This window comes from Orbicella franksi, chromosome 13 (assembly GCF_964199315.1).
Source record: "Orbicella franksi chromosome 13, jaOrbFran1.1, whole genome shotgun sequence".
Classification (NCBI taxonomy): Eukaryota; Metazoa; Cnidaria; class Anthozoa; order Scleractinia; family Merulinidae; genus Orbicella; species Orbicella franksi.
The window spans coordinates 9,514,054-9,534,038 of record NC_138157.1 but is presented as its reverse complement, the minus strand read 5'-3'; the positions used below and the strand labels follow the sequence as shown (position 1 = coordinate 9,534,038).

Below are 19,985 nucleotides of genomic sequence, written 5' to 3'. Positions count from 1 at the left end.
GATGTTTTGATGTTTAATTCCTGGAATCAAATTATGTCAACAATCATTTTGAGACTGAGAAAAGTTGAATTTTTTTAAATAGATTACTGACATATTTTGTAAGAGACCAATTTTGTGTTTGGTTCTGTCTCGATCGCCTGCCGACTCAGACTGCTCGAGTATTTTTTCTGAGTCATTTTCTAGAAAAGATACGGCTTTTTCTTTCTTCTTCCAGACTCTCGTACCAGTTCAGTGCCTCGATAAGACCTTTTTGTACCTTATCTTTCCCAGTCACGTAAAATAGTATCTAAATTCTCAAAACTTTCCGCCATTTTGAAAACAGAGGGAAAAACTTTGAAATATGACGTCAATCATGCGTCTGTCCTCTAATAGATCATAGGTGAGAACCAATCAAAATGCGAGAATAATTAACAATTAGACCCGTAGTCCGCAAGGGCTACGGATAAATAGCCCATAAGGCGAAGCCGTGGCCCTTGAGGGCGAAGGGTCTAATTGTTTTAGTATCACCCTACTAGTCGAACAGAAAAGGCAATAATAAAGTTAGCGAATGCAAGTTGAAGAAATATTTATTTGGGAATAAAACGAAAGAAAGCGTCTCGCTCGATTGCGCCAATTTCGCTACTCGAGGACTATTACTAATAGTCCGAGTCTAGTAGCGTAGCCAATTGAAATGTAGGATTTGCATTAGTCCACTAGTTGGGTGATACTAACTTAGGTTATTCCATAACATGCGACAGAGATCCCGAGCTCATAATCTAACTGTTTAACAGGAACACGATTTTTAACCAATTAGCGCGCGTATTTTCTTAGGACTGTTTTCTAACACTCTCTAAAGTAGTTTCTCGAAAAGTACTGAACAGATTAAAGTGAAAAATATCTCTTTGGAAAGCTCTTTTTCTTCCCCTTTCCATACCAACTGCTATCCGAGAATCCAAGCGCAAGTTTTTTTTTTTCATATTTGATTAACTATCAAAACCAAACCTTTAATGTTATTACGTCAATTAACTTGACCAATCAAGTGTCTTTCCTAAAATAGGCTCAATTGAAAAAGATCATCATTGGAAGAGGTCCATGTATGCGGAGGTGCATGTGTTCTCTTAGATCATAGTCTCTTGGTACCGGTTAACCTGAATTACTGAAACGATGCGTTCAGAGTAATGTGACATTTGGTGCTAATAAATGACACAAAAGTTCAACAATACCCCGAAATATATACAAACTCGGCACTGGAAGGGAAATACCATAAATGTGCATAATTTTATGTATATGCTGCTGTCAGGGGTATGTTTTTCAAGCAGTATAACTGTGGAATAGTGTGTAAAAATCAAAATTTTGGTCAACAATGGGGGATCGTAATCATGGCATAGAACGTAATGTCTTAGTAAGTTGATATCTGGTAGCCGGGAAGACTGTTTTCTTTTTCCTGCTGATTACTATTCAAACTTTAGTTCGCATCAATAATTCAACAAACCAATTCGCGCTAACACTGATGACAAATAATTTAAGAGCAGCCTATTTTTTGACACTCCAAATGATAAAACTTTTATTAGAAATCGATACTAAGTGACAGCTACTGACGAAAAAATTTAAGCCAAGGAATATTTCATTTTAAACGGGATTGCTTTAGTCAAGATTAATCTCTGCTTTAAACGCCCACTAAGTCCGCCTGTTTTCCACAGCTGTTAGTCTCTAGGTGAGTGACGATTTTAATTTCACACTACCTGTTACGACAAATCCATGTTTATGATGAGATACAATGCGCTTGAAAGTTTGATACCTTAGCTTCTTCTAGAAGACGGAATTGTCGATCGACATATTTTTGTCGGGATTCTCAGCAAAGGCTTAAGTATTAATTCGGCTTTAATTTTTTTACTTGCGCACCTTAACTTAAGAATAATTAAAGTTCTTTTAATCCCTGCGATGCATATTCAGTAAACACAGAACTGTGACTGGATCAACACATGCGCAAATCAACTTCGTTCAACGAGAGGTGCCAGAGGTACGGGCAAATTGGCGACCGAATGAAAGGACATCACAGATTTAGGTGAGTGTGTAGCAACACATCTCGCTGGCTGATAAATAGCAAATTAAAAGAACAAAAGCCTCGGTTATCTCGTGTGTTGTTAATTAGATCCTCTTTCAGACCTCTTCGAATGTTTTAGATTGTAGCTACCAATTACAGCCCGCTATTTACCCTAAAACCAAAAACAAACCTCAGTAGCAGGTGTTTCGCTAACCAAGAGAAGAAAATATAAAGTTTTCGACATATACGACTTCCTCTCTCTCAGATAAACCTTAAAATGCGAGGGCGTTGAACTCTGACGAAGTAAATCCGGCGGCCCGATAACGCGTGGTCTAATTTGGACAGATCTGCGGGCCGATATTTCTTGGAATGTGTCTGGCGAAGGAGCGCGAAAACACTGAAAACATCTGCGAACGGTCTTGCTTGGAAGACGTGTAAGTAAACTAACTCTTATCAAAATTGTTATTATTCCTAAGCGAACTTCTCATTCGGTATATTATCGTTCGTTTTCGTCCGTTGTGTTGTGAATAGATTTCAACTCTTTCTCACTGTTTGCTGTAGGAATCAATTTCGAGAGCGAGTCTTGAGCGACGCAATTCAAACGACGGAATAATTACTCAACGGTAAGTATCAGCCGTGTTTCCTGCATCATACCTACCAAGCTGTGCTTCTTTTGTTGAGATCGACATAGTGAAAATTTTCTCAGACGATTGCAAGCAGTTTCCCTAACTGATTATTTAGCGCCGAACGATAAAATCGTTTACTACAACGATCCAATCACGGTAAACAGATTTTGCCGGCAGTTGCTCAAAAATCTAATAATTAAAAAGTATTTTAAATGGTGCTAATCGAAAGTGCTTATTTAGAAAATGATAAGAAGCAATGGGTTCCGTTCTTGTTAACGCCCGTCAATTGAGTTGATGAGAGAAAATCAGTCAATATGTTCCTTCCACACGTTGATATTGAGCTCAGTTTAATGTAACTACAGTTCCAGTTTCGATTACCTGTTTTTTAAAAATAGAGCCAAAACCAGTTATTACTCAGTCAAATCAATATTTGAAGCACATTCAGTACTTGTTGAGACGCCGCCAAGAATCTCGGACATTACAACATTTTTTCACAAATTTAAAATAATTATTGTTATCTTAGTCTATCTCGTCCAATTAATAACTAACTACGCCTGAGTCGGTTTAAAATACCGTCCTGGCATCATTCCATTAGTCTACCAAGATGAGGAAATTTTGTACTGGGAAGTAATTTGTTTTTTCCGGGCAATGGTTGTTTTTATATTACGACGGGCGGAAAATAAATTTCGCTTCCTACGGTGAGACTCGAAGTTCTAATAGCAACATTCTTATCTTCCACGAAAATATCTTCAGTGTTTTTGAATTCATTGTAATTCTTTTCATAACTGGAACAACTGTCTAAGATTTAAGACACAGTGGTTTGTTGTTTGCCTAAGGAAACGTGATTTTTGCGTCTCTCGTTTGAAGTCTGGAAGTCTAATATCTTCAACCAATTTGGATGCAAACTCTCAAACAACGAAGCAGGTTGCCAATTAACAGTGGTCGTATTGTGTCATACCATCTACACTGTTTGGAAGATTGCTGTTAGACATAAACATATGATTTATTTGAAGACATCATTATTTGAAACTTCTTTCTAATCACACTTTCCTGTTGTTCATAGTTTGCTCAGTGCAATTTAGTTGTAACAAAATAACGCACTGGGGCAGTTTTACGTGGGAAGAATTGTATTCGATCTCACACTTGAGTATAAGCAAAAAAAGGTTTCCAAGCCCAAAAATCAGGTTTCCAAACTGTAGTTCACACTTGATATTTGATCAAGCAGAACTGAAAACAAATTTGTCAACTTTACTCTTTCAAACAAAATTCAACGATCCACGCTTTTTTGCGTTATTTTTATAGTAGTTTATCTAGCGTCTAATTAGTTTTAGGTTTCCTGAGACCCGAAAGATAATTCTTGTATTCTACAACTGCACAAGACCCTGGTGGTTATTCATACGGGCACAAAAACACTGATTTTGACCTCGGGAAAAGTGTTAATATGAAACTAAACTAAACTCGTCCTGACTGTCGTATTCCGGCATTTGAATCAGCCTTTATCTTAATGATTAGTAGTACATCTTGGCATATTTCTCAACCGTCATTTGAAAACCAACGTAATGAAACAAAACAAAAACAGTGCTTTATGCATACGTTGACGATGTATTGCACACTAGTTTGCTGTCACCAAAACCGTTGGTCTTCCGTGCACAGTATGATGCTCAGATAATTCAGTAAGGTGCGAGTTTCAAGGACATCACCGTACAAAGCATTTCATGGACTGATTGAGACACAATAAGGGAAGTGTTGGGTGTTATTTTTTTCCCCCCAAACAAATTAGTATTTTGCTGTAGGCTGAACTGGTCCGCATATTCTGATTGGTTCGCTTAGCGGTCTGAATTTTGCAATACGGTCAGCTAAGATGGACCGTGCACAAATTAATTTCCACAAGATGAATAGTTTTTTGGTTAGTAGAAATCTCTCTACTTTCACGTTTGGAGGACAATTTCAGTTGAAAGTCTCACAAAAGCGACTTGAGAAACACTAATGAATGCTTACCTTTCGCGCGCGCGATTACCGAGAATGGATTGCAGAGAACCAGCAATTTATTAGCAGATTAAAAGAGCCATTACAATAAATCCTTTATCTAACCAGCTTGTTCGGTCCGTATTGGAAAATATTGGACTCGCTCATTTTTTCGCAGATTTATGAACCTCGCCTGCGGCCTGGTCCATAAAAACAAGAACTCCACCATTATTTCTCCAATACGGACCTCAAGCTAGTTCAGTAACATATATTTCTGATTAACATACCGTACATAAGCTTAACTTTGGCACAGTTATGACAACACAGACAATTATACCACAAGCGCCAATAATTATCTATACATTTAAGTCCCGCCCAGATGTAGTTTGAGCGTTTTTTCTAACCCGTTTGACAATCAATTTGGCTCTCCAAAACCAAAAAGGAGTTTCATCGACTACAAATTTGTCAAGTTGTCAAGAGTCATTTCCAGCGACGACTTTAACGAAGGGCGACAGTATGACATATTTTGACGTGTAACACACCCTGTTTGCACACTGTTTGTAAAAAACGATAATTTCTAGATAGCTCTAAAATCCATTTGTTCCGATAATGGTTTCACCGCCAATGTAACTTGAGTTTCGAAAAATCAACAAAGCTACAATGAATGGTAAAGTTTGCATACGAGCCAAGTTGCCCATCCGGCCAGCGCTTATCCCAGTTTCTATATATGGCATGAACCGACTAGGAGTATTTCTACTCCCCCCTTAAAGGGATGCTAGTCCATCGCAGGGTTACCTTCCAGCGTTAAATTCGCCGGTTCTTATTTATACACCTGGGTGGAGAGAGTTAAAGTGTTTTGTCCAAGAACACAACACAATGTCCCCGACCAGGGCTCGAGCCCGGACCGCTCGATCCGGCGACGAGCGAACTAACCACGAAGCCATGCGACTTTAATTTTAGTTTCTTTTTAATCTGCAATGGAAAGTAGGCTAAAAAAAAACTAAAATTAAAGTTGCACAATTTTCGTCCAGGTCTTTTAATTTCCTTTTCACCCCAGAATCAGAATCAGAAAAAAATATGGCTTTCTCAATTTAAGTTTTCCTCCGATTAACTGTTAAGACTTTAATTTTTCTGGTTATTATTAAAACAGAGTTACATTTACAATCAAAATAATACCATTTATGGTAATCAACTTGGTATTACCGTAAACATGTCGATATATTTTCAAAATGTTGCAGTTTGAATAAAAATTAATTTCAAGGGATAAAGACGATTCTAGAAGGCAGCGTCTTGACTTTCAAATTCCGTGCCTATAACCAAAGGTCTCGAAATACTAATGCTGATTTTCTCGTGTTGAAAAAAATTAACATAACCTTCTTGGCAATACCTAAAACCTTGGTCACTAAAATGATAATGAAATGCAGATTTTTATCGTGATCGAGGCCTGTTTGAGTTAATTATTTGCTCACACAAAAAGCCACAATTCGTTAATTCAAAGAAACCATTTGAAAAATGGGTGGGCGAACCTTAAATCCAAAAGTGGTTTGAAATGTACCGACCACCTGCGAGAGATAAAACCACTAACTCAGACCAAACAACTTCTCCGTGAGTGAGTGCGTGTTAAAATTTGCATTTCATGAGTTTCAAGTCCCAAATTATTATATATTAGGCACCGGGTACCCGCCGGTAAATTAATCAATGCGACGGACGTGAACTGAGCAAAGCTGTTTCAATTTGTGGCGACGCGGCAGTTCAATGGCCAAAATATCTTTGATGAGTTGTCCTGAATTTTCGTTTGCTTTGCAGGCCACAGACGATATTTAGCGAGATGCCAAGTGCTACAGGCATTCGGAAAGTACAGTAAGTGATGAAAGTGGTTGCGTTTATTATTGTCCTAACTATCGCGTGTTTTCCATTTGCGTGATGGAGGAGTGTTAGTAGCGCGTGGTACTTAAATTTTACACTTTCAGTAATTATAGTTAGTTATGTGTAGGTTTTAGCTGCCACGCTGGAAAAGTAAAGAATAATTACTTTGTCAGATATATGAGAAATTGGAGGCGTAATGATTGTGCTTCCTTCTCCACTGAAAACATGACAGCTTTTCCGAATCCCAACATTTAACTGACATATTAAAATACCTTTGAGTAAACAATTCCTAATCGTATTTTTAGGCGACTGAATGAATAGGACCTCTCGATAGTTGAGATATACAAAGCTAAAAAGTCCGCCTAGTATCAGTGTTATATTGTTATCACTATCGTGCTTGACTGACTGTTTATTGCGTTTAATCAAGGAGGGAAGTATATTTGTAGTGTTCTTCAGCGTGTCCACATCTTTTCAGGATGAGAGTAAGCCAATGACAAACCATACTCACTAATAAGTATATTTTGGGGCAATATCACACGAAATCAAAGTTTCAATTGTAAATAATCTGCAAGTATATTTATCCATGCTTTGTGCTAAACACGATAGATTTTGATAAATTGAATATCGCAGAAATCGTTTCTTAAATTTTCGCTGATATCCTCTGCTTAACAGGAGCTTTGAATTTGCGTAACAGATAATGAATGATTTCAAAATCGCGTAAAACATCAATAGAAAATTGGTTTGTGGGAGATTATGGACGCTTTTCAGACTCAATAATTATTATGCAGCCAAAACCAAGCTGTGGTATGTTTTTTATGCTCACGTTCCAGAGAGATCTCTTCGACGTTGTGTTAGCTATACATGCAAATAATTTTAGCTTTTTTTTTTATATATTGTGACAAGTTCATGGCGGGCATTAATAAAACCCTGCTTTGTTTTCAATTATGATGAAGGTGACTTTGGTAACCGGGCAACAGGAAAATACTGTTTTTCTCAACCGAGGTAAACATTTTGTTTTAAAGGGACGCCGAGAAATACTAATAACTTGTTAAAGGAAAACAACATTTCTGCGGATCCAAGCCACACTCAAAGGGGACCCCATCAGGCTTCCTGTTGTAGCGCGGTGTGCGAGGTTTGGGGCGGCCAGAACTCCCTTCCAGCTCCCACAAGTTTAAAACATATAATCCTTTTAATTGATGGCCCCATTTCACTAAGCATTGGTCGCTCAATTTATCAGCAAAATATGTTTCACGCATGTCAAGCAGCGATATTGGCGAAAAGCGCAAATACCCTCCCTCAACGTTCAGCTAGTTCTCGAAATAAAAAGCTTCATATACCGACAAAAGGCAAATGCAACGGCGTGTTTTGTTGTGTTTCACCCCACTGAGAGCAAAATTAAATTTATGCGTGTTTTGTTTTGATTAAGGCCGATTTTAATTGAAAAGTCGCCGGCCAAGAGAAGCTAGCAGAATAATCTGATAATTTGAATATTTCATACTATGTTAGCTCGTAATTCTTGCTTATCACCTGGCCAGAAGCTGATATTTTCCACAACGAAGCGTATAACATAGAGCACAGACCGAAGGCTAGCTAGATGAACCAACAATAGCTAGCCTTTCCAACTTAAAGCTTGCTTTCGATTAACTTGCAATATTCTTGCGGATATTAGCAGAATTCTTTACTTCTTCAGTAACACATTACCGCCGTGTTACTCTTTTAATTAGGTAGATAATGCAAGCACGAAGACGACACCTGGGGAAACATCGATTAAAAAACTATACTTAATATTCTTCATAAGAATTTCACGTCTATATCTCTCGATCGATTCAGCGGGCGTGTGTGAGTTCCAAGTATCCTCAGCTTAATGTTCTAAGACGGCGCTCATTTCTAAATAGAAATACTGATAAAGCATCGCCGTGGCTCACGTTCTCCAGACAACGCAGAATTTTAATTGGTCATTTCACGTTATTGTTTTGCAGAGGAAGATTAAGAAATGTACCAAGATTTGAATGCACTTGCATAGCCATTGTTCGTTTACGTTCTCGTTGCCTTAGTCATCCTGGCTCGCGTAAATTCCCTATACATTTATTGTTTTCGTGGACGCCTATCTTGTTAAGAAAAAAAGCAATTGAGCCTGGTGTCCTGCAAAAGCAGTGTCATTGCAGCAACAAACATTATGAGAACAAAACTGAAAAACTGCCGGAGAACAAAATTAAAAGCTATGCTTATTTTGCTTTGGTTAATTTGTTACTTTACAAGACGCCGACCAACTGAATTGTTCAAATTAGCATTTTAAAATGCTGTGTTTCGCCAAGTTTAACGATAATTCTGGGAGTTGATTCAGGGCCACCTTAAATTTTTAAAGCGACACTGAATCCGCTCCAAAAAGTTGAATATTGACATGCTTATTACAGGTCGATAACGAAAAACATTGGAGTTCACTGGACTCGTTTTTGAGTTTATAAGTCCTTAAAGCTAAAGTTAAGGGTGTTTATATCAGCTTATACTGGGCTTACAGAGAACTTATGCTTGTTCTTGATAATGACGACTTTAAAGGCTATAAAACAAACGGCACAACACGGTTAATTACCGATACAGGAGAAGAATAAATAATACTCGACTGTTTGCAGTCCTTTTGTCTTTAATGAGGCAGTTTGCATATTTAAAAAATTACAGCTGTTTACTTAACAGGGAATTTCGAGTTGGATTTTTGCCATTATTATTTTTTTGAATCAGTGTCGTTTGAGGAGTAACACCGTTTAGATCGTTGATTTCCGGGTGAGGCAAAAAAAAGCAGGATTATCAGTAGATTATGGTTTATTATGATTCCTCAGTATTGTTAACAGGGAAACATCTAAATTTCAAGAGGGTAAAGAAAAGCCCTACAGATAGAGCACCAGGTGAAAATTGTGCAATATTGTTTCACTTGACGTAGTGACTAGTATATGAAAGATCACATATTTGAACTGCGGAAAAAGAAATGAACACATATATATTAAGCTTTAATTTTACAGTCTTTAACGTCTCAGCTGCTTAAGTTGTGTATATAACTGCGTTGATTATTGATGTATTCATTAATGACTTTTGTTGTGCAGTCTTTCCATTCTTATCAATGCAGCATGTGAACTACTCTTCTTACTTAGGTCCTTGGACTCCATCCCGCGTTTTCTGAGCACAGGAATGCCAGCTCGGACAAACCTGGGCGCCATGGTAGATAAAGGTGACTCGCCAATGATGGACCACCTTATTCCGTGTCCAAGCCCCCAAATGGAAAGACCTCCCTCATCCACTGGGGGACTGAGTTCTATAACTCACTCCAAAGAAGTTTTGACTTCTTCACTGCGTAAATTGACCAATCAGTTATCGGAAATAAAGAGAAACTTTGGTCAAGAGAATCACCACTGCAATCATCGGCACGGACGAATAGCTGAAGACAGGGACAGTTGGAAAAACAGAACCGAGTTTATCTTGATGCTGATTGGTTACACGGTCGGCCTTGGAAATGTGTGGAAGTTCCCTTCATTATGTCATAAGAATGGTGGAGGTAAGAATGCTACAGAATGGACTCACACTACGCCATTAACTGCTGCTATACATGAAACTTATTATTAAACGAGCGTGCTGGAGATAACAACTTATATAGCAAGGCCGCTTCGCGTGCTAAAACCTCGCAGCTCGCTTCTGTCGCTTAGGTATTCTGTTTAACAATTCTTCCCTGAAACTCATGAGGTCGACTTATGGCAAGTCTAGGATAGAGAGTTATTCTCCCATAAATTCAATTTTGAGATCTCCTCAACATCATAAATCCCAAAAAGGCAGCAGTTTCTGCTCACTTGGACGACTCAAATGGCCTTACTAGGCACGGAAACTTTATGCGAGGCAGGACTGAGTATCACGTCTAAAAATAAATTGTGAGGGTTAAACTTGAGAATAAGACATATTTGGGGATCAGTCCTCTCTTGCAATTCATGATTCCACATCACACATTGGACCAAGAGCGGACTGCCCGTTTCACCACCCGACCTTTTTCCGCCCAGCTAGAGAATGTTCGATCTCGTGCTCGATCTCGTCCATTCTTGCAAATGCAAAAATTTTAATGAATTGTAGCTCTTTCTGTTAATAAATAAAAACATTTCTTTCGAAAGAACATTAATGAAACTTACATTTTATTTAATTCTTCTACAGCGTCCTTTCTCATTCCTTACGGAATCATGCTGGCACTAGAAGGTATACCATTATATTACATGGAACTGTGCATTGGACAACGCATGCGGAAAGGCTCAATAGGAGTATGGAACGAAATTTCTCCCTACCTTGGTGGGCTAGGATTAGCCTCTGTGGTAGTTTGTTTCTTAGTGTCTCTCTACTACAATGTTATCATTGCGTGGTGCGTGTTCTATTTTTTCAAGTCTTTTCAAAATCCTCTTCCTTGGTCCACTTGTCCACTCGAACCCGTGACTCTCGGTAACGTTACGACGTTTGAGCCTGTACACGAGTGCAAAGTGACGTCAGCTACGACTTATTTCTGGTACCGAACAACTCTGGGAATGTCTTCTAGTATTGAGGACGGTGGCGGTATGAACTGGAAGCTCTGCGCATGCTTAGTTGGGATATGGACCCTGATATGGCTATGTATGATGAAGGGAATACGGATTACAGGAAAGGTAATAATTCCACGTTGTTTCAGTTTTATTCATTGGCAATTTCACTTGTTAGCCTCGTATTAGAATTCCAAACGACTACATTGAGTTAAAGCGTAAAGTAAGCCAAGAAATATTGAGACAACAAAAAAGGACTAGCTTCAGTTTTATTGTAAGCATCGTATTAGAATTCAAACCGACTGCATTAAGTTAAAGTAAGCCAAGAAATTTTGAGACCACAAAACAGATGTTTTAAAGTATTAACATCGAATGTGTTTTTTTTCGTATATCCAGCAATTAACCCAGAAGTCACATGAACCTTTTGTTGCAATGGGAGACAATCCAATCCAAAGTTAATACTTCAGAGACATATTTTCATCAATGAAAACTTAACTACAGTGTCCTAGTTTTGATGAAGTATGTAAGAGCAGTGAAGCTCTAAAAGGAGAGACATAATGGACTGGATATGCACCAGGCTGTGATTTCAAATTGAACAAAACCTTCCTTCACAAACACTTAGTATCTTCATGTTCGTACTCTAAAGCCTTTGGCGGGCGAGCGAAGGTATTCAGTAGTAATCTTAACGCTGCTTTGATCAACCTCGTTCCCAGGGTCTCTCGTGAGCCAGGAGATGAGAAACCGTGGTAACGATGTTGTCCGTGATGGTGAGAAGTTAACTCCACGTATTCTGTTTGCAGATCGTATACATAACTGCTACCTTACCACTCATTTTGCTGATTATATTCTTCTTTCGCGGTGTTCATCTCAAGGGATACCAAGAAGGTCTGGCCTTGCTTTTTATACCTGAGGTAAGTAACCAAGAAACGGCTGTTGACAAGTCTGTCGGAAAAGCAATCCGTATTTCACTAAAAAGAAAAACATTGATTTACCCGAATTCAGTCAGACAGTCGATCAGTAGACCACTGAATCAATCAAGTAAACAATCAGACGAGTAAGTGGATATACAATGAGGCAGATACCCAGTTAGTAAATCGCTCAGACAGTCAGTCGCTCAGTCAGTCAGTCAATCAGTCAGTCAGTCTCTGAGTCAGTCCCTAAGTCATTCAGTCAGTCAGGTAGTCATTCAGTCAGCCAGTCAGCCAGTCGGCCAGTCGGCCAGTCGGCCAGTCAGCCAGTCAGTTTTACTTACCGACAGACATATTTTTCTTCTCATTAGTTTGAACGGCTCAAGGATCCACTAGTATGGTTGGATGCCGCTGTACAGATTTTTTACTCACTCGGCGTCGCCTATGGATCGCTGATCGCGTTTTCCAGTTACAACCCGATTAAGAACGATTCGACAAAGGACGCCATTACAGTTTGCCTTATCAACTGCGCAACCTCAATATACGCCAGTGTTGTGGTGTTTTCCTTCATCGGTTTTCAGGTATTTCCACTTCTTGACATATTCAAGTTTTCCTCGCTATCATTAACAGATAAAATTGACTGGTGCAAATTAACAAAAATTGGGTGGTGTGATTAACCCTCTCGCCTTTTATCCTGTCTTGGTTTCGGACAGCCGTTTATAAGATGCTTTATTTATACACCATTTTTTAGGCGGAAGACAGAATGGAGCGTTGCCTAGAGAAACAAAATAGTCAAGCTTTACGCCTGTTGAATAACACAGGAATAAGCAGTATACCAGTGCCCACTCTGGACGGCTTGGACAACGAACTTTACAACGAGCTCCTTCACAACGCGTCCATACTGTACAATGAGACACTTGTCACCTGTAACAAGACCGAGTTTTTAACGGTAAGAGGAAACATTCAAGAACATTAAAAAAATTTCGTTGTTTTGTCAACAGGGCGGTTTTCATTTGAGAGTCGAAAAGTAATTGGCTTTGCTTCAACTACGCTACACGACTGGCTTAAAAAAGACACTCGCGCCACTTTTTCATCCAATCAGAAGTGAAACCAAAACCAGTCGTAACTCGCTCAGGCACGTTTTCCCGCGCTTTGCGTCAGCTACATGCAATTACTTCGAGTTTTGATTGGTTCACTGTACTGTCTGTGTCGTTTGTGATTGGCCAGATTAATTACTTTGGTTTTGGTTTTACGACACTCAATTGAAATGCGCTCTAAGTTTGACTGAACATTGATTAAATTATGTGCTTTTCACCAGCGTCAAAAGAAGCGTTTTCCAATACCAAAAACCAAACTAATAGCGTAAAAAATTACTTCGTTACATATCTGCCAGTTGACATAAATGCTCACACGGGCCGGAAAATCTGTAAGATGTGGTTCTTTAGTCGTTTCTTCGCGAATTCCTTGAGCAGATTTACTGTAAACCATGCACAAGCAAATAGCAACTTCAGGATTTGTGGCGTCGCCTCGCGATATCCCTGACCAAAATTGCAGGCTCGCAACTTCATTACCAGTGATTTTTCCCTCCAAATGTTTAGGGAAATGCACTGGAAACGAGTTTTTCAGGGCCAGTCAAATTTGGAGACGGTATTGACTAATATATGGCTATGCAAACTTAATTGGCATTGGTAATTGCTACCCTGGGGAATATGCAAATGACAGCAGTGTTCCACCTCATCACTCTAGCTACACGAGGCCGCGAAAGCGAAGAGACTGGCGACCTACCCTCCCACCTAACTTGCCGGGCTTGATCTAGCTGTCCCCTTCTATCTTTGCCTGGTCTTGGGCTTGTCCCAGGCAGAGCGATTTCCCATAACTTATCACCATGTCATGCCATGTCATATCAATACCCAGGGTAGAATATTACACTATTTTTTTTTCCTCTTTGAGATACTTTTTTTTGTTTTACTGAATTTCCTTAGATCCCATCTGGCCAAGGACTCGCCTTCATAATCTTCACAGATGCGATCAACAAGATGCCATTCGCGCCCATATGGGCTGTCATGTTCTTCCTTATGCTCATTACTGTTGGCATTGACACCGAGTTTGGAATGTTGGAGGGTGTTGTTACCCCAGTCATTGATTTAAAACTTTTCCCCAAACTCAAGAAGGAGTATCTTTCAGGTATAGAATAGAACATTTAAGTGTTGTTCGCATAAAGCGAGGTATTTTACTGAAATTTTGTCCAGTTTTAGAGGAATTATTAAAGTAGCCATTAGTTTGTCATCTTCTTTATATTCTCGTTCGCGCATTCATTTCATCCAGTTTTCCACCTCATAGGCAGCGGAGCAGGGGGACAGGGGGGGGGGGGCGTTAGCCCACCAAACGAAACTTGGAGGCTCAGCCCCCACGTCTCGGTGCCGAAAATATCGCTAGCGCAGCATAAAATTGGTGGCATTGGCGACTTCGATTCGGAGCGTACATTTTCTGCCCTATGAAGACTAATAACCTACCTTAGAAGCACCATGCATGAAGAAGAATCGTCTAACGACTGCCTCCTCCTGCATTGTCATACTTCTTTTACGAACACATTGAACACTGTTGACATCGAAAAGTCTGTTTCTGTAAACGAGCAAGGCAAAAGGAAAAGGAAAATACGGTATATGCGCTTGATTTAGCGATGAACCACCCCCCCCCCCCGCCCCTGTTTCAAAACGCTCCGCCGCCGCCTCTGCATCTGGCAAAATTGGCGAGACAGGGTATCGATCAAAATACGCACTGAGGTTATTATACTCCAATATCTTTTTTTAAGATTTCATAGACTTTGTTACGCGTTTTCTATTAGGCAATCAAGCGGAATTATGAGGGTGTAAAACTCAAATTCAACTATTCAAGGGCAGGTTTAAGATGACAGCATGATAACTATTAACTAAAAATTAAAAATATAATGGAAGAGGTATCTTTTTTCTCTGGATTTATTTCTGGACTCTTAAACTTCCCACGGAAATTAAAGAAACCAGATTACTATGAAGCTAGGCAGAGAAATAAGAATATGCAATTAATTTAGTTGTGTCATTCCTTAGGTATAATATGTCTCGTGTCTTGCCTGATGGGCTTGCCTTTGGTTCAGTATTCAGGAGAGTACTGGTTTCAGCTTATTGACAGTTACTGTTCTGGGATTCCATTGCTAATTATCGCTTTAGTAGAGTGCATCGCCATTAGCTTCATCTACGGTATTGACAGGTTAGTATAAGATAGTCTATAGCCTTCACAACAGGTAGTACAGAAACTGTCCTGATTGTAATGAAGCGTTGAGACGCAAACAGATCTAAAAATTAAGTTTGTGTTACCGAACATTTGGAATTGAAACTACTTTAAGTCGATCCATGATGCCTTTAAAAAAGAATATACATAACTTAATACAGCTTACCAAAGTAAAGGAGACTTCTGACTTGCTTAGAAAGTAACATTGGCATTGAACAAACTGTCTCGGTAGTGCCAAGCAAGAAGTATGAATCGAGTTTCCCTCGTTAATTGGAAATGCACTAAGTTTAATTAAGAGTTAATTTGTGGGACATCAAGGCAATAGCTGCAATTATACTTTCGATTCCATGATGTTCTTAACACATTCGTTTGCCTGACAAACAGCCCATTTCCGAGTTAGCTAGCTTGTTCCTCTGTTTCAAAACGAAACAGAGGAGCAAGGTAAATAAAACTTGAAACTCATTTTCATGTGAAAGGTTTCGCGCGAAGATTCGGTTTGACACAGAGGCAATAGGTAACCTGGAAGTGACCTATTTAGTCAATGGCCGAATTTATTATGACTTAGGACGACTTATCCGTCTGAGACGAATTGCGAATTAGATGTTGGAGACGGGTAATTTGTTTGTCTGAGGCAGATAAATCGGCTATAGGTGTAAATGCGGTGCCAGTTCAGACGAAAAACGTGGCCAAATTCGTCTTCAACTGATTAACGCTGCCAGACGAGTCTGAGGCAGATTCATCTCATGCAGAATATCAGGCAGAAGAATTACCATCCCGAATAATTTGCCCCTAGTATAAATTCGGCCATTGTGTCTTGTTTTTCTTACATCGTACGGTTATAGCTACTTCGCCGCTCTGAGGTTTTACACACGCAGTTTTTGTCAAAAAAAATACCGGCTGAAGAACAAGGGCTCATTCGAGAAAGCAATTGTTATTTTTTGCAGATTTAGCGATGATATAAAATACATGACGAATAAACCTCCTCGTTTTATTTGGAGATGGTGCTGGAAAGTCATTTCTCCAGTAACCATTTTCGTTGTGCTTTCCATGAGTATCAAAAGTATGTCAGAAAGTACGCCGCAATACACGATTTGGGATGGAAAACAGGTGATAATATTTATTGATGAATTTTTCTCAATATCTTCTTCTAATATTGTTATATTAAAGCAACTATCACCACCAACACCTCTTCCAACTACCAGCAACATCATCATCACACACGACCACCATCATAATAATGATGATGATAACTATTGTCATCGTTTTCTTCTTCGTCATCCTCGTGGTCATCATCATCAAGACAATGTTAATAGATTACATCGTAAATAATTTTAACACTTTTGATCATTTTAGCATGATTAGTGCTTAAGGCCCTTGTGTAAATAATTTTAATAATTTTTAATTAGTTTAGCATTTTCTTTTTAGTACTAAAGGCTCTTATTTAGGGCTGAATACATTTGACACTTAAATAAAGGTCCTTATCTTATCTTCATCTTATCTTAAGGCTGGAACCCGGAAGAATGATTTACTCAATTCAGAGTTTTATCATGAAATTGTCAAGTGTGAAATTGATTTTCAATCCTGAAAAGTAAATAGTAAATTTGTTCTTCTTTAACGACTGACGTTCTTTTGCTTGTTTTGTTTTGTTTTGTTCTGTTTTGTTTTGTTTTTTTTGCTTTTCTTTTTTTTTTTTTAGGGCAAAGGAATAAAGACTCCTTATCCTCCATGGGCTAAGTTTCTAGCGATCTTACTTACTCTTGTGTCGATATTTTTTATTCCCGCGGTGGCTTTCTTGCGTTACTTCCGTATTATTGGTATGGGGACACCGGAACTTCCAACCGTGGTGCTGGACGGGGAAGCTGACAATTTAGACGCCTCTGAACTGCAGCCTCTTCACAACGGCAGGCCAGTAAAGAACAAGAAAATGCGAAAACTTAGTCTTGCAAGAAGAAAGTTTAGACTCGAAGAGAAACTAGCAGAAAGATCGGAGACGAATAAAAATGGTCCTTTGAACAGAGTCATTACAGCTAACGGACAGACGTATCAACTGGTGAACCAGCACAATGGCGCGGCAAGGTTTATTTGAAACTGTGTACAGGAAAAGTTATGGCGACGATATGTTTTCTAGATGTCACAAAACAGGAATTTGCTCAGCTCTTGAACTGATCAAGATGTTGCGTTGTGCAAGTGCTTGTCGTTTCACCCCTAGGAACAACTTGTTGACCCTCCATTGTATCTTCAACGGATATCAAATGTTGTTTGAGGCTAGTGGCAGAGTTATAATCATCTCGTGTACATCGACGAAGAATTCTATACGTCAAAGCGATTTTACTCGTCGAAGTAGCAGAAAGCTAAGAAATCGGATTAAGGCTTTGCTAAACCCCAGGTTCTACCTTGCTAAGTCATACGCACTTAGTAACGATATGGCGGGTTCCATTTATGACTAATCCGAACGACACTGAATAATAGACATGTTTTTCTACAAGGATTTATCGGGGAAGGAAAATATCGTAGTTTTAAAGAAATAGTTTTTGTAAGAATAAGTAAAATTCCCCAACAGTTGTATAGATAATGGCCTTGAGCTCGAGGCTTCTAGGCCAATCCACTTGTATTGAGGTCAATTAATGAAGGAACCAATGACATTTGATAGACGTAATTTGCATATAAACAAGAGCGACGAATCGCCATTACAGTGGAACCTGTATATAAAGAAGTCTCGGTATAACGAATTGATTGGTTAGGTTGTTTCTAGACCGGTTTTCACTTGAGTATGGAAAGTACCTTGCAGTTGCTTGGGTTTTGCATTTCTACGCTATATGATTGGTTAAAAAAATACTCCCACTACTATTTCATCCAATCAGAAGTGAAACCCAAACCAACCGTGACTCGCTTACACGCGGTTTCCCGCGCTTCGTGTCCGCTACACGTATTTACTGCGAATTTTGATTGGTTCATTGGATTGTCTGTTCCCTTTGGAATTGACCAGGGTGGATACTTTAGTCTTCTTTTCATACTCAATTGAAAACCGCTCTAAAGGAAATCATTCACCATTTATAACTTACAATAATTATGCGAATATTCCCGGAATTTCTAGTGTCACAGTCTTCCAAAGTTCATTTTAGAGTTTTCTCAGACAGAGAGAGGGAGTAACTGAAAACTTAGACAACCATTTTTAAGGGTCCAATTTTGATTCATTCCCAGTCGTTTCTCGTCCCGTTCACTTTTTTTTCCTAGACTTCCTACGAACTCCCCGTTTCTATTCGTATACTCTCCTCATAGGAGTCAACTGGGAAGAAGCGATCATGATATTAACTGAGTATTTTGATATTTAATCATAAATATTTACTATAGCTCCGTGTATGGAGCATTTGATACTTTGTATTTGGCTTGGTGTGCTCCTGTTTTGATAAAGGCCCCACAAAACAAAGTAAAAATTTGCATTATTGCTTTTTACGAATTCTTTATGGGAGAATTTGTATTTCAATGTTCTTGGGTTGTGAGTGTCATGCCTTGGATCTCCCCGCTTGTGTGAAGTCTATGGCGTTGAAGTGAGAAGTTAGAAGTTAATCACTGCAACTGGACGTGTACAAAAAGTAATAATTGCATGCACAAGTATTTATTTGAATTTTTGCTGAGAGCATGGACGCATTTTTTAGCTTTGTAAAGCAAGAGTTAGTTATACATAGAAATGAGAAAGTTCATCTCATCGTAAATTTAACTTAACTTCAATTCGAATGTTCCTTCTTCGGATATGAAGTATAGATCAGTTTTGATCAGAAGATAAAATCTAAATATGCTTGAAATACTCGCCATCAGCGCATCTTTGTAACTGATTTTACTCGTTTGAACACAAACGCAGGCGTTTCAAGGGAACGAGTAAATAAACGAAGAATTTTCGATAAATTAGTTGTACTGCATTAATCCCTTTATGTTTCGCCCAGTTAAATTCTGTTCGACCTCGGGGCCGCTATTCTGAAGATAACGGACAGAACTGAAAAGTATAGCGGCTTTGTCCTTTCCACCTAGAAACCTCGCCATATTTGTATCACCTCGCATTGTGTTCAAGATGGCAGCTCGATCTTTGATCGCGGAATGGAGAGGCTATTAATGGTGAAAACTGAAGGAAGATTAATCTCTAAGGAGTTACTAGTAATTAAGGATCTAACCACCGCAGTTCCATACCCTCTAGAGGAGACACCCACATAAAAGTGGTGCAAATCGTTTGTCGTTAATTCTGTGAAAGGTAACCCCCCTTATAACACGTAAACGGTTTGCGAAAAGTGATGGTTTCGACCCCTGTCGGGTACCCGCCCAGAATATAATTTCTTTATCCCACGCACGTGACGAAGTGATTCAACTTACTTACTTAACCGAGCTTAAAACTTGCCCGCATAATTGTATTTATTTATCACCGCGTTTTGGTTTTGTCTTTTGTTTTGTTCTTAAATTAATGTTCGGCGCAGGAACGACCAGAACGCTTTACAAGCAATATTGTGCTGTCCAACTGTTACTGAATTAAATTTTTTTAATTTTATTTTATCAATACACTGTAAGAGGTCACTACTCATATAGGGCCCCCACACGGCAACCACGTGAATCACTTTTTTTTTTTAGCTTAACTGATATTTTCATCGCGTTGAAAGACTATGTGCTATATGTCAGTTTCTAGGTGACCCACGTCCAAAACAATATTGAACAACGAACTAACAGACCGCCTGCCAGCGCATAAAACATTGAACTGTTCAACTGCATTTAATTTAAATAATTTTTACTTCAACGATAAACTACAAGCCGC

At 39.0% G+C, this 19,985-nt stretch overlaps 1 protein-coding gene across 1 annotated transcript; it reads left to right on the top strand.

The window, feature by feature from the left end:
• Nucleotides 1-1,059: 1,059 nt before the first annotated feature.
• LOC145466413 (sodium-dependent neutral amino acid transporter B(0)AT3-like) lies at nucleotides 1,060-19,984 on the top strand. The gene is made up of 12 exons (XM_081450123.1): nucleotides 1,060-2,457; nucleotides 2,585-2,646; nucleotides 6,421-6,474; nucleotides 9,624-10,024; nucleotides 10,666-11,144; nucleotides 11,819-11,929; nucleotides 12,298-12,507; nucleotides 12,678-12,875; nucleotides 13,909-14,110; nucleotides 15,010-15,169; nucleotides 16,135-16,297; nucleotides 16,887-19,984. Exons 3-12 carry the CDS (start codon nucleotides 6,443-6,445, stop codon nucleotides 17,274-17,276), a joined length of 2,346 nt encoding a protein of 781 aa, XP_081306249.1. The 5' UTR covers nucleotides 1,060-2,457; nucleotides 2,585-2,646; nucleotides 6,421-6,442; the 3' UTR covers nucleotides 17,277-19,984.
• Nucleotide 19,985: the final 1 nt, after the last annotated feature.